The 19182-nt window shown below is 38.2% G+C and overlaps 2 protein-coding genes across 5 annotated transcripts in view; both read right to left on the reverse strand.

Annotated features, from left to right (window-relative positions):
* Positions 1-7837, reverse strand: part of vaspb (vasodilator stimulated phosphoprotein b) — a 44815-nt gene extending 36978 nt beyond the window's left edge. For 2 of the 3 annotated variants that reach the window (XM_017465777.3, XM_017465778.3), the window contains exon 1: positions 7400-7837. In XM_017465777.3, the coding sequence (XP_017321266.1) occupies positions 7400-7404 (5 nt within the window). In that variant the 5' untranslated portion in view covers positions 7405-7837. The remainder of the gene's footprint in view (positions 1-7399) is intronic. The other variant, XM_017465776.3, reaches the window with a different exon arrangement.
* A 6175-nt stretch (positions 7838-14012) lies between these two features.
* On the reverse strand, positions 14013-17743 carry snrpd2 (small nuclear ribonucleoprotein D2 polypeptide). 2 transcript variants are annotated; one of them, NM_001200728.1, is given in 3 exon segments: positions 14013-14346; positions 16742-16921; positions 17660-17743. In NM_001200728.1, coding segments are annotated over 3 exon segments (357 nt in total). In that variant the 5' UTR covers positions 17662-17743; the 3' UTR covers positions 14013-14171.
* Between the last annotated feature and the right edge of the window lie 1439 nt (positions 17744-19182).

The raw sequence follows: 19182 nt of genomic DNA on the forward strand, positions 1-19182 counted from the left end.
GACATTCTAATTGGAGTTAGCTAGCCCGAGCAACACTTCACTAGCTACCATAACCACATATCAGTTGGCCCACATTTGCCTCAAATGAATTGCAGTTATTGGCATTCGTTAACATACAAACTTTAACAACAAATCTAATCACAGAATATAAAGTTAGACTGTATTAGATTTAGCTTGGTGTACGTAATAAACTGGCAGCTGGAACTACAGCCCAACTTTGTCTAGACTGATGAAACATTTAGGTGTGCATAAAGATCTTGTTGAGTGCAACCTCAAGAGAACATTACAGTGTGCTTATTGGAACAGCATCACTTAAATATTTGGATGACATTTAATTTTACATTATCTTAAGATAAGCACATTTTTGAAGGACATTAAAATTACCAGGGCTCATTAATACTTTCCTTTTTTCCTTTTTTGCATCCAAATGCTGCACAGACAACCACATACTTTTTTTTTTTATAACATGAACATTATATTTATTGGTTTTTGGCATCAAAAGAACACTCCCGTACCCCACCCAACCCACAACATTGAACATTCAGGAAATAGATAGATAAATAAATAAATAAAATAATATTAATAAATGAGGTACAGTATTTTTTATAGGTGCTGTCATTTAATTGTTCAATTACACTCATTAATTTCAGGCTAATCACTTTCCAGGAACTGCATAAAAGTGGTGTTTTCTGCCATCTTTCTCTCCCTGTAGAATGGTGGAATGAGTTTCTATGAAGACTGACCATTCAAGGAAAAACTTATCTACCCTCTCCCTGGATATATTATAGAATAAAATGCTTCACTGAATGCAGTTGTTTGCCTTGTTTATTTTTCACTATTGACCAAACCTCTTTCTCGGGTAAAATTGAGCAGCTGCTTGCACTCATTGATATCCACTTGTTGTGCATGCTAATGTAAATTTCTTAACATGAGATAACATTAGGATTTGAGTAATTATGACCATAAAAGCAGGGGAAAAAATATGAATGCATACATACTGGAAATTTACATGTTATGAGAGCAATCCCCCTTTCCTCCAAAAGTGAACACAGAAAAACTGAGTAATGCAGTCTCTCCATCACTCATCACAAAAAAAATGCTACTGTAAATGTAGTCAATGTAGTAATCAAAACACATTATGTTAGAACTTACATAAAATTGCTGCAAAACACATTCAAACAGGTTGACAGCACAGATTTGTTTGGAACCATTGAGAGCTACATGAATCACGTGAGCGCGTGGAGGCGAGATCAAAGCGTGTCGCAACTGTTCTCTTTTAACGGTGCTGAATCGTACATGCTGCGGAGCGTGCTACTTCGGCTGTGCGTCTTGCGTCATCAACCCAGAACTAAAGTTCAATTTTGTGAACCGGCTCGACCTGTTACGCCCTGAGAATCGGCTCAGAAGAATGATTCGGTCAAGAATCAGACATCACTAATGAGCAGCAGTTTCGAAAAGATGCAGCTACAGGAATGTGCCTGTACCACAGGAAACTCCAAATATAAATGACCAACAAAAACAAACAAACAAAAACAATATTATGTTTTGGTTTCAAACATTCTAAAAACAACATAGCCTGTTGTTTATCAGTCTGTCATCCACAACAGGCTATGCAGAACTGTCACCAAATTATCAAGATGTCCCTACATAGGACAATTAGCATGTTTAAACGGTTTTTTTTAGCAAAAAGTACAGTTTTCTTGGCTGGATCTAGTTACAGGTCATTTTATTTCGACAGACTAGGTTATTGAGTGAATTGAGGCACTTGTACCTACAATAACTATGCTAGTTACAAACTGTTTATACTAATATGGAGGTTTTTTAAGAACAATACATCATTAGGCTTAAAGAGGCTTTGCCTCATGGGATGTAAAAAGGGATATGCATAATTGATATATATTAGTTTCCCAGTGGTACCAATAATTATACATCATCATCCTGGCTCACAGAATGTGAGTTTCTTCATTTTCTTCATTCAAATTCTCCACACATTTTATTGTATTGCTGATGTCACAGTAATTAAGATGATCATTACCCACTTATTGCATACATGTTGATTTTACCTTGTAAACATGTAGTCTAGGACTAGATTTGACCTTCAATTAATTTAATTTAATGTAAATAATCTACTTATGACTTTATGCATTGTAGTGACGGTCATTTGTGAACTCTGTACATGATCACTGTAAATGAACCGGAATCTTGTCCAGATTTGATTTAAAACAAGCACAATGCAAAGTATGTCTTGATAAATAAGGACAAAGAATTGAATTGAACAATTTAGAGGACAGCCAAGACAAAGTTCAACAACCTCGGCTGTGAGACGGCGTTTACTAAGATCAGGCATGTTATTTTAATTCCTCAGATCAAATTTTTAAAAAAAATAAAAATAAATAAATAAATAAAAATAAAATTGTCAACACTTCCTTCTTTACTAGAGACACTCACTCACACACACACAGGGCACTTATGAGTCACAGACCAGCAGAAAGTCACTGAAATTGTGAGTAGCTAAGCAAGTTTGTGTTTCCATCATCACAACCAGCCAGTGGAACATAGAGTCGTGCTCACTATTTAATTGTGTTCATTAACATGGTGCTATATACAGCATGTTGCCAAAGGTTTGTGGACAGCTGTCTGTCACACTCATATGTTGTTCTTCCCCAAATTGTTGCCACAAAGTTGGGAGCACACAATTGTATAGAATGCCTTTGTATGCTGTAGTATTACAATTTCTCTTCACTGGAACTAAGAGGCCAAAATTTGTTCCAGCATGAAAATCACCATGTGCACAAAGCGAGCTCCATGAAGACATGGTTTGACTCTGCCTGCACAGAGCCCTGACCTCATCCACCGTGAAAAACCTTTGGAATGACCTGGAACACTGACTGAACCTCAGGCCTCCTCACCCAACAGCAGTGCCTGACATGCTCTTCTTATTGAATAAGCAGCACAGTGACAATCCAAAATCTAGTGGAAAGCCTTCCCGGTTATTAGAACAGCAAAGACGGGACTACATCTGGAATAGGATGTTCAAAATGCACTTAAGGTCAAGTGAACACAAACCATTGGCCATATAATGTGTGTGCACTACATGTATGTATGTATACATGTATGTATGTATGGTCATGTGAAAAAAAATAAGTACACCCATGGTAATCGTTGGCTTTTTTGATATACAGTGGGGGAAATAAGTAGAGATGCACCGAAATGAAAATTCTTGGCTGAAGCCGAATATAATGAAAAACTTGGCCGAAAGCCGAAGGCCGAAACCGAACACGTTTTTTTCGCGTTTTTTCCATTTATTTTGCCATTTTTTCACCATTGCATAAATTAAATAGTCAAAATGTGCTTTTTACTATTTTGTCTTGCTTTTCAAAGAAAAAAATCAATTACAAAAAGTACAATTTCAAAATATTTATTTAACACTGAACATTTTTTATCCCAGCAGGCATACGCTACCAACAAGGCACAATATAACTTTAAATAAATAAATTAGTAAAATAAAAATTATTTTGATGTGGTCATCTTTGAGCCCACCTTGAATGTCCGATGTTAGGCCTATAACTGACTGCTGAAAGAATGTAACACTCTGTAGCCTACAACAAAACGTGCATCGACAATAGTGCAGAAAATGGTTCTATACGGCTGATTATACTGGGGATATATACCGCTCGCGTCCCTGTACACCTCGCGGAGTATTATAGTAGATATAGTGTAGTTAGATACGTTGTTAATGTTATGTTCTTTGATAGATTTAGTTAGTTTAAACTATAGGTTAGTTCATTTAGTCCCCGCTGGTTTTTCTGCTCCCAGTCCATAGTACTAGTTCATGTTTCTTGTTTTGTGTTTTGACCCTGTTTTCTGTGACCGCGACTCTGATTCCCTTTGCCTGTCTTGACTAAGTTTTTTGTATTACGATTTGGATTTGTCTGCCTGCCCTTAAATAAATAAGTATTGAACACATCAACATTTTTCTCAGTAAATATATTTCCAATTATGTTATTCACATAAAATTTTCACCAGACTTTGGTATTAATTCCAGAAATCCACACGTATAAAGAAATCCAAACATTAAAGTCCATAAATGAAGTTCTGTGTAATAAAGTGGAATGACACAGGAAAAAAGTATTGAACACGCTAACTGAAATTTATTTAATACTTAGTGGAGAAGCCTTTGTTTGTAATTACGGCTTCAAGATGCTTCCTGTGTGAAGAAATTAATCGGCTGTGGTATTCAGGTGTGATTTTGGCCCATTCTTCTAAACATATTGTCTTTAAATCTTGTTCAATTGGATTCAAGTCAGGTGATTGACTCGGCCATTCTAACACCTTGATTTTTTTTTCTCTGAAACCAACTGAGAGTTTCCTTTGCTTTATGCTTTAGATCATCAATGAAAAACAGCTCCACACCATGATGCTTCCACCTCCAAACTTCACTGTTGGTATAGTGTTTTTAGGGTGATGTGCAGTGCCATTTCTTCTCCAAACATGGTGTGTAGTTTGACAGCCAAAAAGTTCAATTTTGCTCTCGTCTGACCAGACTACACTCTCCCAGTATTTCAGAGGCTTGTCCAAATGAGTTGTAGCAAACTTTAAACGAGCTTCGACATGCCTTTTCTTTAGTAATGGGGTCTTGCGGGGTGAGCATGAGCAGTGGAGTGCATTGCCTATTGTTTTCTCTGTGGCGATGGCACCTGCTTCCTCCAAGTGTTTCTGGAACTCTTTCCGAGTGGCCCTTGGCTCTTGGGCTACTCTGACTATTCTTCTGACTCCCTGGTAAAAAATCCTGTGAGGAGCTCCTATGCATGGCCAGTTGATGACGGAGTGATGTTGATTCCACTTGCAGATAATGGACCTAAGGGTGCTTACTGGAAGAGTCAGAAGTTTTGAAATACGTCTGTATCCGATTCCATCAATATGTTTTGCAACAATACGATTGTGAAGGTTTTGGGAGAGCTCTTTGCTTTTACCCATCATGAGATGTTTCTTGTGTGACACCTTGGTAAAGAGAAGCCTTTTTATAGACCATCAATTTACTAACCCAGCTGATATTAATTTGCACATATAATATTACACATAACTTTATTTATGGACTTTAATGTTGTGAATTCTTTATATTTCCAGATTTCTTGAGTTAATACTGATGTCTGGTGAAAATTTCATGTGAATAGCCTCATTGGAAATATATTTACTGAAAAAAAATGTTGATGCGTTCAATACTTATTTCCTTATACTTATATACTTTTTTTGAAACAGTGCCTATTAATAAAGGTGATATATTCTGTCAAATGACAATTTTATGGTGACATTTTGTAGTAATTTTTGCAATTTAAATTAACAGATCAGTCACATGGAAGAAGTTTATTTATCAACCTTCAAATCCATAAAATTAGAATTCAGGATTATGTGCCAGTGATTAGAACCTACTTAGGGAGTGCAGGTGGAACCAGTCTTATTTATACCTCTCTCATATCTAGTGTCTGGTGTTCCCTTTGTTATTGAAGTGTGTGGTGTCGTCATGCCAAGATCTAAAGAGTTCTGTAAGGCCTTCAGAAAAAAAGGTTGTGGATGCCTATCTGGCAAGGGATTTAAAAACCAACCATTTCCACTGGGGGTACTTATTTTTTCACATGACTGTGTGATAGATAGATAAACGGGATGTAAAGGAATATAAATATATTATTCGGTTGAACAAACAATGTGCTCTAAAAGGGTACAAATAGGCTACAAGACAAGAAACATGATTCATTTTGTTAGAAAGCTCACCAAAAAGGTTCACAGGGCATGCAGTTCAGTCACACATGCAGGAGGTTTTTGTTTTCATGCGGGCACGAGGAATATCTCAGAAGAGATGAAGTTTGCAGGACAAACAAGGACCACATTGCCTGGTACACAGTGTTTAGTCAGGACATGCTGACATTGCTGGCATTTCTACCATTGGGGTCCCCCCCAAGTATTTTCCAGTGTTTCTGGGGGCACATTGGTAATATTCATATTTAATAAAATAAACAAATAAAAGTTTGGGCCACGACCACTCTGGGTATAAATCCCCATACGGATATAGATGTGAATATCTAGAGCACTGAACAGACCCAGGTACTGTGCTACACCCTTAACATACACCACTTTATTAGGAACACCTGTACAGCATAAAATCATGTAGATACACCTTAAGAGCTGCAGTTAACGTTCACATCAAATATCAGAAAGGTGACCACTTTGACCATGGCATGCTTGTGCCAGATGGGCTGGTTTGAGTATTTCAAAAACTGCTAATCTCTTGGGATTGCCATGCACAACCGACTCTAGAGTTTTACACAGAATGGGGTGAAAAACAAAAACAACAACATGAGGTAAACGGAAGTTCTGCGGGGAAAAGTGGCAGGAGAATGTATATTATGATGTGCAGCACAGCTGTGGGTAGGCTTGAACTCCGGCAGACTTTATATACACACACACACACACACACACACACACACACACACACACACACACACACACACACACACACACCTGGAAGAACCGAGGCGAAGCTTGTCGCTGCACATCGCGCGCGCTGCTACAGGACGTGGAATGCAGAGCGCGAGCACCGGACATGCGCAGACAAACAGAATGAGCGCCTCGCGCAGCCTCAGGGCGAGTTTCAGCCACTCCCATGAAGGGTGATAAAGAGAGTTACAGGTAACTAACTTCCCTGCATTTATAGCCTATATAAACAACGAATAATAACAACAACAACAACAACAACAACAATAATAATAAGCATAAGTATTATACACTTCCCAAAAGTTGGTGTGTAATACATATATATATAAATATATATTATATATTATTATAATATAATATATATATAAAACCAACCAACAGACAAAACAAAACAAAAAAAAACAGAATAAGAGTTTACACGACTCGACCAGTCACGTTAAAATACCGAAACCAAAGCCCGGTTTTATCATTGTTTCAAAACCAGTATTTAGTCTCCATGAGCGAGAAAGTTCAGTAAAACCGTCAGACAAACAGCACGTTTTCCACAGACACACATTCACACTGAACTGCAAACAAACAATCAAAAACTCGGTATGACTGTACTAACCAGTACGCGAACACAAACCGTAAGCGCCTCGGTTAACTGTACACACTGTATACACTGTACAGAGTGGTTTGGGACGTGGCCACTCTGTAACCGTCAAATCCACCGCTTTCAGGCTTTCACTGCTGAATATCCGTCCACACACACATTTATTTCCACTTACACGCTACCAACACGGTAAACTGTGCGATACACTTGTGTGAAAGTGTGTGTTGAGGTGTGTTTGTGCAGAAGCTGAGACTCCGCTGTGAGTGTAGGGATAAGAATAACATAAGCAATAATACAACTCAGCTTTAGCTGCTTTACCTCATTATTCAGTTGCTCCGCGCTGCTCCGAGTCCCAAACCGAGAAAAGTCAACAAAACAGTGTCGATAATAAGGAGAACTTCCTCATCTATCCTGCCTCCGAAGGGTTGAACGGGTTCCTCGTCTCGAAGCACACACTCAGTTTCCTGGTTTGGGAGAAAAAGGGGCTGGAAGAGTGGAGCCTGTCAACTCCAATCAGGATTTGCCACTCACCCCCTTATCTCTCCCTCTATCTCTCCCTCTTTCGGCGCCCTAAATAGTACTGTACACAACTGAAGGGCATAAATGTTCCTCAGACTCCCCTCTACACCTCCATTCCCCTCCTGTAGCAGTCTCTCTCCAGTCGCTGACCTCTGAATCTCCAAATCTCCACAAACTCGCTCTGTCATTAACGGTTAAAGCTAGTCAGAGCTACAGTAAGCCATTATTCCCGCCCTGTCCCGTCTCCCTCCTCCCTCCTCCGTCTCGCCCTGAGGAAAAACGCCCCGCCTTCCCAGACACACGCCCCGCCCCCACAGACACCCACCCCGCCCATCTCCACATAATACTATTGTATTCTTTTTTGCACCATATGTTTTATTACTTGAGAAACAACATTTTGATCAATGTATACAAGCAATACAGAGGAATAACAATAAAACCCACTTGACACTTGACTTGAAATACAGTTATCGATCACAGTTAACTGATCAGCACCTGTCCACTGTGCTGCGAATTTCAACATCAAAAATGACACCAGACTTTACTGCTCTTGCAAAAAGAGGTGACCAGCATTATTGTTTACAATAACGTTAAAAAAAAAAAAGTCTAGTGAATGAATGGTGCAGGCATGTGTGACTCCCCTTTGTTTAATTACATCTTTAACACTTCAGTGTTCATCTTTTATAAAGTCTAACTCCATGTATATAATTAAATGTGTTCATGTTGTTATTCTGATTTATAAATCTTGCGATATTCTTATTTCTGCTATTTTGTTATTTATAATATTGTTGCTGTTATTATTACAGTTATAATACTTCTGTAATTATTCAGAACCACCACTGTCTTACAATCGTTAAAAATCCAACATACTTACCTTTTAAAAAAAAATAAAAAATAAAAAATCCCTTTATATTCAGACAATGGTCAGCTGTCAGTTGTCATATTAAGCCTTACACTACCCTACAGTCCCAAATTTATAAATCAGAAAAATCTAATGGCACCTGGATTACTTTACTGTAATCAGTGTGGCCCTTGGTCTAAGAAGTTTGCCCACCTCTGCTGTTGACCTTCACATTTCATAAACTGTTGTAATAAACAAAATAAATGTTTTATTTGCTTGGTTTTAGTTTCAGGTTCAATGTGTGTTTTAGGCCAGCAGATGAAGCAATAACCCCATATATGAAGCTTTTTAGCACAGAAGTTTTCAGGTCGCTGCTAGAAAGGAGGATTTGGGAGTTAGACTGATAAGAATCATGAAAAATGACTGTTTCCATTTCATATGCAAAGCTTGCAGGAAATCAGGATTAATTACCCTAACAGCTGCTCTGAAACTAACATACAAAATGGTAAGTTAAGTAATGCTAAGGGTTTGTATTGCTATGTTCATTGATTTTCCATTTCTGAAATAGAAAAACGAAGAACAAATATTTAAAAAAGATGATGAATTGTTTAAAGCTAATAGCACTGTTTCACTATTCTCAATCATTTTTATAACATGATTAAAAATCTAGCTGTAAGGAATAAGTCCTTGCATTGAAGGTGACTGGTGACACTTGCCACTAAACTCAACTCAGTACTAATCAACACACAATAAACCCAACTCAACCCCACTCAACACACCACTAAACCCAACTCAGCCCGACTCACCACACCACTAAAACCAACCCAGTACCACTCAACGCACCACTAAACCCAACTCAGCCCCACTCAACATGCACCTAAATGCAACTCAGTACTGCTCAACACACCACTAAACCCAACTCAGCACCACTCAAACCGCCACTAAAACCAACTCGGCGCCAATTAACATGCCACTGAACTCAGCTCAGTGCCACTCGACAAGCCACCAAACCTAACAGAGTGCTGTTCGACTGACTACTAAATCCTAACTCGGTGCCACTTGACACACCACTAGAGCACTACCCAGTTTAATTTCTCCCAACGTTCAAGCTGTGTTTTGGCAGCTGGTAGCTTGTCAGGCCAAGCAAGATTTTTCAGTAGGGAAGGGAGAGAAAAGATTTAGAGATAAGATCAGAGATTGTGCTTGGCTCATTAAGAGAAAAGGCTGTTAAGAGTTTATATGGGGTTAAGAACAACATCACTGTATTTGTGTGAAGGGGAGATTGTATGCAGATACGGGTGACACAGCTGTATGTTTCAATTAAAGCAGATGATAGATACCAGCTTTAATAAAGTTGAGGAACATGTAAAGAATGCTGAGTAACTTCCCCCCTACTTAATTCTGACAAGTAAAAGTACCTCTGCTAGGGCCACAGGCAGCTAGAAGAAAGCTTTCTGTTTATTTATCTGATTCTAATTTTTCAGTTCAGTTATGTGTAGCAGTGAAAGACTTGTGTTTACTGACTACAATTTGTCATTTGATGCTCATGTACATAATATTGTGACGTTACATGATACAGAAAAATGAGTTCACACTTTTATTACCACTAGGTTGTACTATTGTAGTGCTTTGCTGTCTGGATGTTCCAGCAACTGAATAAATAAGCTTATTCCAAGACACAGCTACCAGAGTCCTTACTAGAATCAGAAACCTTTAAATCTAGGTTAAAAAGATTTGTTTAGTCAGGCATTTTTAAATAATCCTACTCATAGGAAAATTTGCTGATCTGGTGGGTTCATGGACATAGAGATTTATAAACTGGGATCACTGGGATCACATTTTCCCCATTCTCATGTTTGATGTGAATATCAGCTGTAGCTCTAGGTCCCCACCTGCATGATTTTGTGTGTTGTGCTACTGCCACAATTACACTGACTTCTGACATTAAGTCAGCATTTAATCCATAAAAAGCAATCCCCTGCTTATTGTTTTTTTTTTTTTACTGGAGAGTTCAAGTGATCTAATGCAGTAATGTTTAGTTTAAATGAGGGTTTTGCTTGCTTCCATTTTTTATTGTATTTGTGCGCCATTTATATATGTATATTATATTTATAGTTACATTTACGGTATTTGGCAGACACCTTTATCTAGCGCGACTTACAGAAGTCTCGATCAATAAATGCATCCTGATACTGGTTCACTAGATCACAGACTAAGAATACCGTCAGTCTTAAAACTCTGTTGTGAGGTAATATAGTAAGAAAAACACACAGACAACACAATTTTTTTTAATGAAGTGCCAATATAAGTACTACACTTGTGCCCGAAAGTCTGCATACCCATTGCAGAATCTGCTAGCAGAAGTTTATTAAGTCGCTAAGAAAACCCGTTTGGAAATCTGACTTGCGGTTTGGAAAGGCATGTTTGTGTTTGGGTGCACCTGTGTTAGGAAATTTACAGACTTTATACCAGCCGCCAAAGATCCTGGGGAGGAGGAGCTTCCTGAACATGGTTGAACATGGGAATCATTCAAATGTCGAACCCACCTAACCATTAAAGGCCTAATCCTGAAGGAAGAAAAAAAAAGTTTAATCTTACCTAATGCACCCAAATGTTGCTAACTCAGAGAAAGTAATCAAAGTCTGTCAATTTTTACTTTTTGGAGCTTTTAGAAATTCTTTTTGGTTATACAGTTGTGCCCAAAAGTTTGCATACCCCTTGCAGAATCTGCTAAATCTTAATACTGTTACATACAGACTTCATATAAATCCATAATTAACTGTTTCACACTAACTGTTGTTACCCAGATGAGGATGGGTTCCCTTCTGAGTCGGGTTCCTCTCAAGGCTTCTTCCTCTTAAAACATCTTAGGGAGTTTTTCCTTGCCACCGTCGCCACTCAGTGGCTTGCTCAGTTGGGATAAATTCGCACCTTTAATATCTGTATACCGTGTTGATATTTCTGTAAAGCTGCTTTGAGACAATGTCTATTGTAAAAAGCGCTATACAAATAAAATTGAATTGAATTACAAAATAAGAGGGATCATAATTTTTTATTTAGTACTGTCCTGAATAAGCTAGTTCACATAACAGATGTTTACATATAGTCCAAAAGACAAGATAATAGCTGAATTTATAAAAATGACCCCATTCAAAAATGTACATACCCTTAATTCATAATACTGTGAGTCGTTACCTGGATGATCAACGACTGTTTTTATGTTTTGTGATGGTTGTTCATGAATCCCTTGTTTGCCCTGAGCAGTTAAACTGCCCACTGCTCTTCAGAAAAATCCTCCAGATCCTGCACATTCTTTGTTTGTCCTTTATGTGTGTAACCACAGATTCAGTCAAAAGGAAATTATAATAATAATAATTATTAGAAGTAGTAGTTCCATTCCAATAAATGTGTTACTTTTGGGGGGAGGGGTTAGATAAAATGCTATTATTCAAGTTCAAATTACTTGTTAATTGTATTAATACAAATTAATTGTATGATTCTAACATACAATGCCCACAGAAGTTGTTGGAGATGGAGGTGGTTATTAAAACATTGGAAAAGATTTGAACCATCTTAAGAACACTGTGAAATCCATTATAACAAAGTGTAAAAATTAAAAAAAAATAAAAAATAATAATAGCACAACTTGGATACTACCAAGATAAGGCCAAACTGAGTGCTCAAGCAAGAAGGGCAATTACCAGATAAGTGTCCAAGAGTCCAGCTACAACACTGTAGGGGCTACAGAATTCACTGACTGAAATAGGAGAACCTGTGCAGACTTCAACAATATCATCAGCACTTCACAGATCTGGCCTCTATGGCAGAGTGGCCAGAAGAAAGTCTTTCTGAGAAAGGCCATGTTAGAATTTCTGAGAGCTTGTGAAAAAAAGATTTTATGGTCTGATGAGAAGTTGAGCCATTTGGTGTAAAGCCAAAGCATTATGTTTATTGCAAACCAAATACAGCCCAATACCCAGGTAACACCATTCCTGTGATCAAGCATGGTGGTGGTAGCATTGGACTGGAAAGCTTGTTGCCATCAGAGGCAACATGGATAGACCAAAAACCTGTATAAGCAAATTATTAAGGAGAAGCTGTAGATATGTCCCAACAGAACAATGAGCCAAAGCACAGAGCAAAAACTACAAAGGAATGGCTTGAAAAAAAGGTTTGTAAATTGGAATGGCAGAGTCAAAGCCCATTTTTTTCCAATTGAAAATCTGTGGCATGACCTGAAAATTGCTGTCCACCAACATTCTCCATTTAATTTTGGCAGAGTTGGAGATCATTTGCATTGAGTATTGGGAGGAAATGCCAAAATCAAAATGTGCAAAGTTCATAGACACACACCTGACACAACTCAATTCTGTAACTGCTGCATAAGGACAATGCACCAAGTATTTTTAAATAATTCTGAGAACATCTAAATTCCTTATTTACTTTTATTTCTGTAGAGACTTCTGGTATGCTTAATTATGTTGCAATACAGCAGAAAGAGAAATAGGTGGTTGGGATTGAGTACTTTCTGGTGGTACTGTATTACTCAACATATTACTGAGAGTTCACACGAGACAAGGTGAATATTTCACATTGTATTTCTTATTCAGCTCACACACTTTCGAATTTATATATGTAGTGGCACGGTCATCTAAGGTGTCTCGTTACAGATCACATGATCAGTCATGATCTAAATCACACTTCATCTCTAATCAACTCTCACTCTCTCAAACACAGACACAAATACAGTTTTATGGAGGTCATTCCTAACTCTGCACTCGGACAGGGGGACAAAAATCATACACGATTTAAATTTTCCACTTTTTTTTCTAACAAAACTAAATAAAAGCAATCCACAGATGAATTGTCTTAGATTATGGTCATTCAAAAGGTTCACCACTGCTTTAGAGTTATATCATAAAACTATTTTAGTTCTCTAATGAATTGTGGACTGAACCGTACAAAATTTCACTGCAAAACTTCTGCCACATGCGTTGGTGCTCTGTGGCACCAACATAAATGGTTAAATCGTTCAGCAGAAAATATCACTTCACATCAGATTCTCACCTGTTTATAATGAGATCTCATTTACAGCTTCATCTTGGTACCATAAATCAGAGAGACCAATACACTGACAGGCAAGTCGAGACACCTACTTGTTCCGATTGATCGATGTTCCACTTTTTTTAATTCCTAGGCCGTACAGGATTTCACAGCGGGTTTTTTTGTGCTTGTTGCGGCCAAAAATGCTTAATTTCACTGCAGCTTTTTTCAAAATTAGTGGTTTTTTGGGCAGAAAACTACTTGAATTGGTGAAATTGCTATTGCAGGAAATCGTTTTGCACGGTCTTTCACAGTGGTGTTTGTTGGCAAAGGAGACCTTTTAGCTTTACTCATGATATATGCACATGAATCAAAGAGGGCTTTGGCTTAATGCACGTTGTGATGATGCGTTTTCCAAAAGGAAAAGGACAAGCAAATAGTGGTACGGACAGAGGAAAGTAACCGAGAGGTGGTGACTTACATGTGGTAAGAACAGACTTTGAAAAGAGAAACAAAAGAAACAGGAAGTGACTGTAAATACAAAACATTTATTCAGAATACAAACCAGTCAAAATGACACAATCGGTATTACTGTTCCACACCAAGTCTCTCACTGAGAGCAAGCCACCAGAGTGTGTGTGTGTGTGTGTATACGTGTGTGTGTACGTGTGTGTGTACGTGTATGATTTATTTGCCGGCGATCAGAGGATTCCTCAGCACCACGATGACCGAGTCTCCTCTCAGAAACATCTTGGAGATGTAACGGTCTTTATTCACTGGTTTGGACTTCTTCTTTCCTTTCCCGCTCTTGGGTACCTCAGTCCACATTTCCTTTACGTTCTCCAGGACCATGTTACAGTGTCTACATGCACACAAACACACAGAGTGAGACTGGACAAGAAATACAACATCCTCTTCCATCACCACACAGACTGGCTCAGACACAGTTCAATACAAAAAAAACAACAAAAAAAACCCCACAGAAGCAAATGATCAATATGGGAAGAACAACTGCACTGCACATAGGCCCAAAAATGTCGACAGACAAATTTATAGAAAGATTGACGTACACTCAGATAGAAAATACGGACAGAGTGTTGGATGGATAGATTGCATAATGAATAAACAGACAGGGACAGTAAATCTGTTCTTTATGCAAGCTGTAGGATAGAGATGTGCATCAAGCCCAGGAACCTAGGTAACTCAGAACTCATGGGCACACATTTTTATTTTTACTCGTTACAAATAAACATGGGAGTGTACTATTTATAGTATCAGATTTACAGACAGATCACCTTGCTAGTCTATTTACACAACAATTTTTTTTTAACAGACCAGTCAGTCCTTTTCAATAATTGGCAATTATAATTGATAAAGTATTTATCCATTCATTTCAATCTTTACCCTTTTAAAGCTATATAATCAATCCCAATGTGTTGCACGATATATCTACAGATAGGAAAGTATAGAAAATTCTCTCAACCATTCTGTGGTAGGAGCCAAAATTGACAGATACACCCGTTACAATGCATGGTCTACAGGTGAACGGCTCCCCCAAACAAAAACAGGCCACACAATTCATTGGTGTGTAGGTAGATTCGGGTCACCCAAACACGTGGCAAATGCTGCACCCAAAAAATTTAATTCTGGCAAGTTGCTATGCGTAGAACATATCCTGTTGAAGATGCTAGGATGACTGCCTGTAGCTATACAGTAACTCCTTTGGGTCTACTGGAAGCAAGAGGAATCGGAAGTGGGTTGTTAGTCTGTGCATAGCCCCCAAATACCTCAGCATTACCCGAGTCTTAGTGAGAGAGGCACCGGCTTCAGCTCAGTGCAGATATAAAGCTCTTCTCACAAAAGGGTCCTCTTGGTGCACAACTGGAGAGAGATGATCACCACAGATGCCAGTGTGGCATAGAAGGCATGTGGCTCAACCAGCTGGAACTGAAGATGATCCATCTAGCACTCAAATACCTCTGATCTGTTCTGATGCACTGGCCTATTTGGACAACTCTATGACAGTCAGATACATCAACCACCTGGGTGGCATAAAGCGGAGACGGTTTATCACAAATACGTCTCAAACTTGTTCATCACCCAGAATCTTGAGTTTCGGTTGGAACACTCAAGTAGGCTTTTCTTTAAAGTGGTTGCCCATGAATTTCTCTGAGTTACAAGTAAAAGGACACAGATCAAATGCCCCTAGTCATTCATCAACATGGGGAAGATTAGAGTGTACACAAATAGAGTGTTGTCCTTCATAAATCATGCTACACCTATGAAAAATAGCTACATGCCCAAGAATGTCCATATCCACTGTTAAGGCAATAATTAGGTTTAAAGCAACCTGAGCTGTTATGAACATGCCTCATTTTTAATAGTCAGCTGCAGGAGTCCAACTAGCAGGTGGGTTAGAAAGAGCTGAGAGGTCTGGGGTAAAAGAGCAGAGGAGAGAGTGAGGACCCTTCACACTAGCATGTGATAAGCCCCTCATGCCACTTGAAGTTTGTCTCTTGTGGAAAACTATGTATTAAATTAAACTAATCTTCATGATACCTGGTTGTTTGATTTGTTGGGTGCTAGGCCTTGTACTAGATTCATCTGCAATTTGGCAAGGCAAACTATCTATAGACAAACTCACCAGAGGCATCAACCATCTCTGCTACTTCCTTACAAGCTTTATTTTTCTTCATAATGCCTCTTTACACACCTACTGAGAGGTACATGGCAGGATAAGTTGAAACCACTTAAGTTTTTCTTGGTTTTTGATCATTAAACAGTAAATGGGAACTAACTGCGGGTGAGAACTCGCATAACTTTAAAAACATCAGACCACACGCGCCATCGGATTGGTCCGAGGAATCATTCAAGCCAGGCGTTTGGTTTTGTTGTTTTACCGCGTCATACCTAATTGAGGAAAGCTCAACTATTAAGTCGCTTGTCACGCAATCGCTTTGTCGCTTGCTGTAGCTGCTGAAATCACGACTCTTGTGTCGCACACGTACATAGAAAATTAGTGGTCACCCATCATATGCTAATGAGATCGTAAGGTAGGTAGAAGGTTATTTCCATCATATATGTTGGTCGTGTAAATCACACCTAAAATATTTGTAATAAATAAATAAACAAACAAACAAACAAACAAACATGATAACACCCACCCTACAGGAACACACTCTCCACACTGGCAGTGGAGTCAGTGTGAAATCAGGGTGTTGTATTCAGTAGTGTAAGATTACGAATGCCCTCATTACCTGTCAAAGGCTTTGACTCGCCCCAGCAGCTTCTTGTTGTTGCGGCAGTTGATAAGCACCTGCGTGTTGTTCTTGACGGACTGCGTGAGGACGGACAGCGGCCCGGTGTTAAACTCCTCCTCCTCACGCTTCTGCAGCTCCTCAGGGGTCATCTCTGACTTCGGCTTGTTCAATAGACTCCTACACCATCCCCACAACATGAATTAAAACACAAGCTCAGCAAGGATCAATAGCAGCTTGTGGTTCATGGGAATAAAGATGAATAGTTACTGTGCTCAAATAAGAAATCTCAACTCTGCAGAGGTATTTGAATTAAAAACTACTGAAAGAGAGAGGCAGGAATCAAACAGGTGAAAACTGGTAAAACACTTCTTTTTGCCTAATATCATGTACCTTTATTTCCAAGTTCAAATACTGACAGAGGGTAAACGATATGTTTTGCCTTTTCAAAATGGTATTACAGGAAAAGTCCAGCGAAGATACCCATGAGACTGAATACTTGTTTAGTGATCAGCTATCTATCTATCTATCTATCTATCTATCTCTAATCTATCTCTATCTCTCTCTCTCTCTCTCTCTCTCTCTCTCCCTCCCTCCCTCCCTCCATCCATCATGAGAGAAAGAGGCTACTTATTGATAATTGAGATGTTGTTTCAGCTTGCAGGAGGGAATTAATTATTACCCAACAAATAATTAGCGATTCAACAGTAAACTATAAAGACTACGCATCAACCAATTAGTAACTAAAATGACCTAATTAGCATTACTAATAATTTAACAACACATAGCTAGCGGTGTTGCTAAACACAACCTACACAGCTACTGTAGCCTTTATGTGTTAGCCACCGCTTTAATTAAAACTAATTCTCAGAATGATACTTGCTGCACGGACTGTGGGAAAGACACAGATAAACTTACATTTTGTTTTGTCCTCTGTTACAGCACGAACAGATAAAGCAAGTAGCAGATCTACAAACACGCTGACTGAACGTAAGTGATGGCGCCACTTCCGGTTCTAAACCGCCTCAATCAAAACTCTTTCCGGGTGAATCTCCTCCTCTGCTTTTTTGTGTGGATGCTTAAAGGTGCAATATATATTTTATTATTCTTTAGTTGTATAAATAATCTGGAAGATATGTAGATCATATATGTACAACATGAAGATACGTAGAACATTATGAAAACAATGGATTAAGCCACGGCCTTAGCAAAACTAAGAAAATGACTTCCGGTCTGGGAGGGCGGTAATCAGGGGTTGGATTCACAAAACATTCTTAAGAATAAAATTCTTCTTAACTGCCATTTCTTCTTATATTCTAACTTAAGAAAAAAAGTTAAGAATATTTTATATTCCCCAAAAATGAAAGTTCTTTTTTTTTCTTAAAATTGTTCCTAAGACAAAACTTAAGAAAAAATAATAAATTTGGAAGCATGTTATTGAAAATATTCTTAAGGCCAGGAAAACTGCCAATTTGTTGTAAATCCCCAAAGTGTACGAAATTTGATGAATTTCTTACGGTGTTTCAAATATTAAACATGACAAAATGATAAAACTTGCAACATTAATAAATTTTGTACAACTATTGCAATATTTGACTTACATAAACTAGCATACTTGGCAATATAGACTTCCCACAAACTCAATAACGTATCTGACACATATTCTGAGAGATAATTTGCAGCGGAAAACAAAAAGGTCCTCTTCCCTTCCCGTGATACTGCAAATAATGGTTTCTCTATGTTTCTTAGCTCCTGGATAATTTTTTTAATTGTTGCGGCCAAAAATGCTTGATTTTGCTGTGGATTTGTTCAAAATCTTTTTTTTTTTTTTTTGGAACAAAGAGTTTTTTGTGCTATTTTTCAAAAACTACTTTAATTGGTGAAATTGCAATTGCACAAAATTGTTTTGCACAGTCTTTCGTGATTTTTTTTGGTAAATGAGACCTTTTAGATGTACTCATCTTTGACGCACGTGTATCGAAGGGGGCTTTTGCTGAATGTGAGTTGTGGTGAGGTCACATGACACATCTTGGCCCAAATTTGTGGAAAATCTGTGGCAATTTTTAAACATTGCAAGCTCCTGCAAATATTGTGCAGTTTCCTTGATTTTCCATTCATTTCTGCAATCGCGAATTACCAAAATCCTGGAGGGACTGCTTGAAATAACAATACTTAGGCTTAGGGGTACCCATGGTTCTTTTATACTCACTAGCTCCGCACTGCATCAACAATTCAGTGAAGGCCAAATCCCTAATGGGTGGCTATTATTTAAATAAAATTTTTGGGATATCAACCTCAAATTTGAATCAGAAATTTATTACACTTGTGCCTTTTGAATTTCCAGCATTTTTCACTTTTTTAATGCTTTCATATGGGGAAAAAAAACTTAAAATTGGTTCTTTGAAAAGAGAACACAATAAATAATATTTTTTTAAAAAGCT

Source organism: Ictalurus punctatus, chromosome 4 (assembly GCF_001660625.3).
Source record: "Ictalurus punctatus breed USDA103 chromosome 4, Coco_2.0, whole genome shotgun sequence".
NCBI classification, from domain to species: domain Eukaryota; kingdom Metazoa; phylum Chordata; class Actinopteri; order Siluriformes; family Ictaluridae; genus Ictalurus; species Ictalurus punctatus.

Excerpts from the sequence above, each read along its gene's own strand:
- snrpd2 (XM_053677750.1), bottom strand. The coding sequence starts at position 16,893 with ATGACCCCTGAGGAGCTGCAGAAGCGTGAGGAGGAGGAGTTTAACACC. Across the intron at positions 14,347-16,741 it reads CGAGTCAAAGCCTTTGACAG|ACACTGTAACATGGTCCTGG; the intron begins GTAATGAGGGCA and ends GTGTGCATGTAG.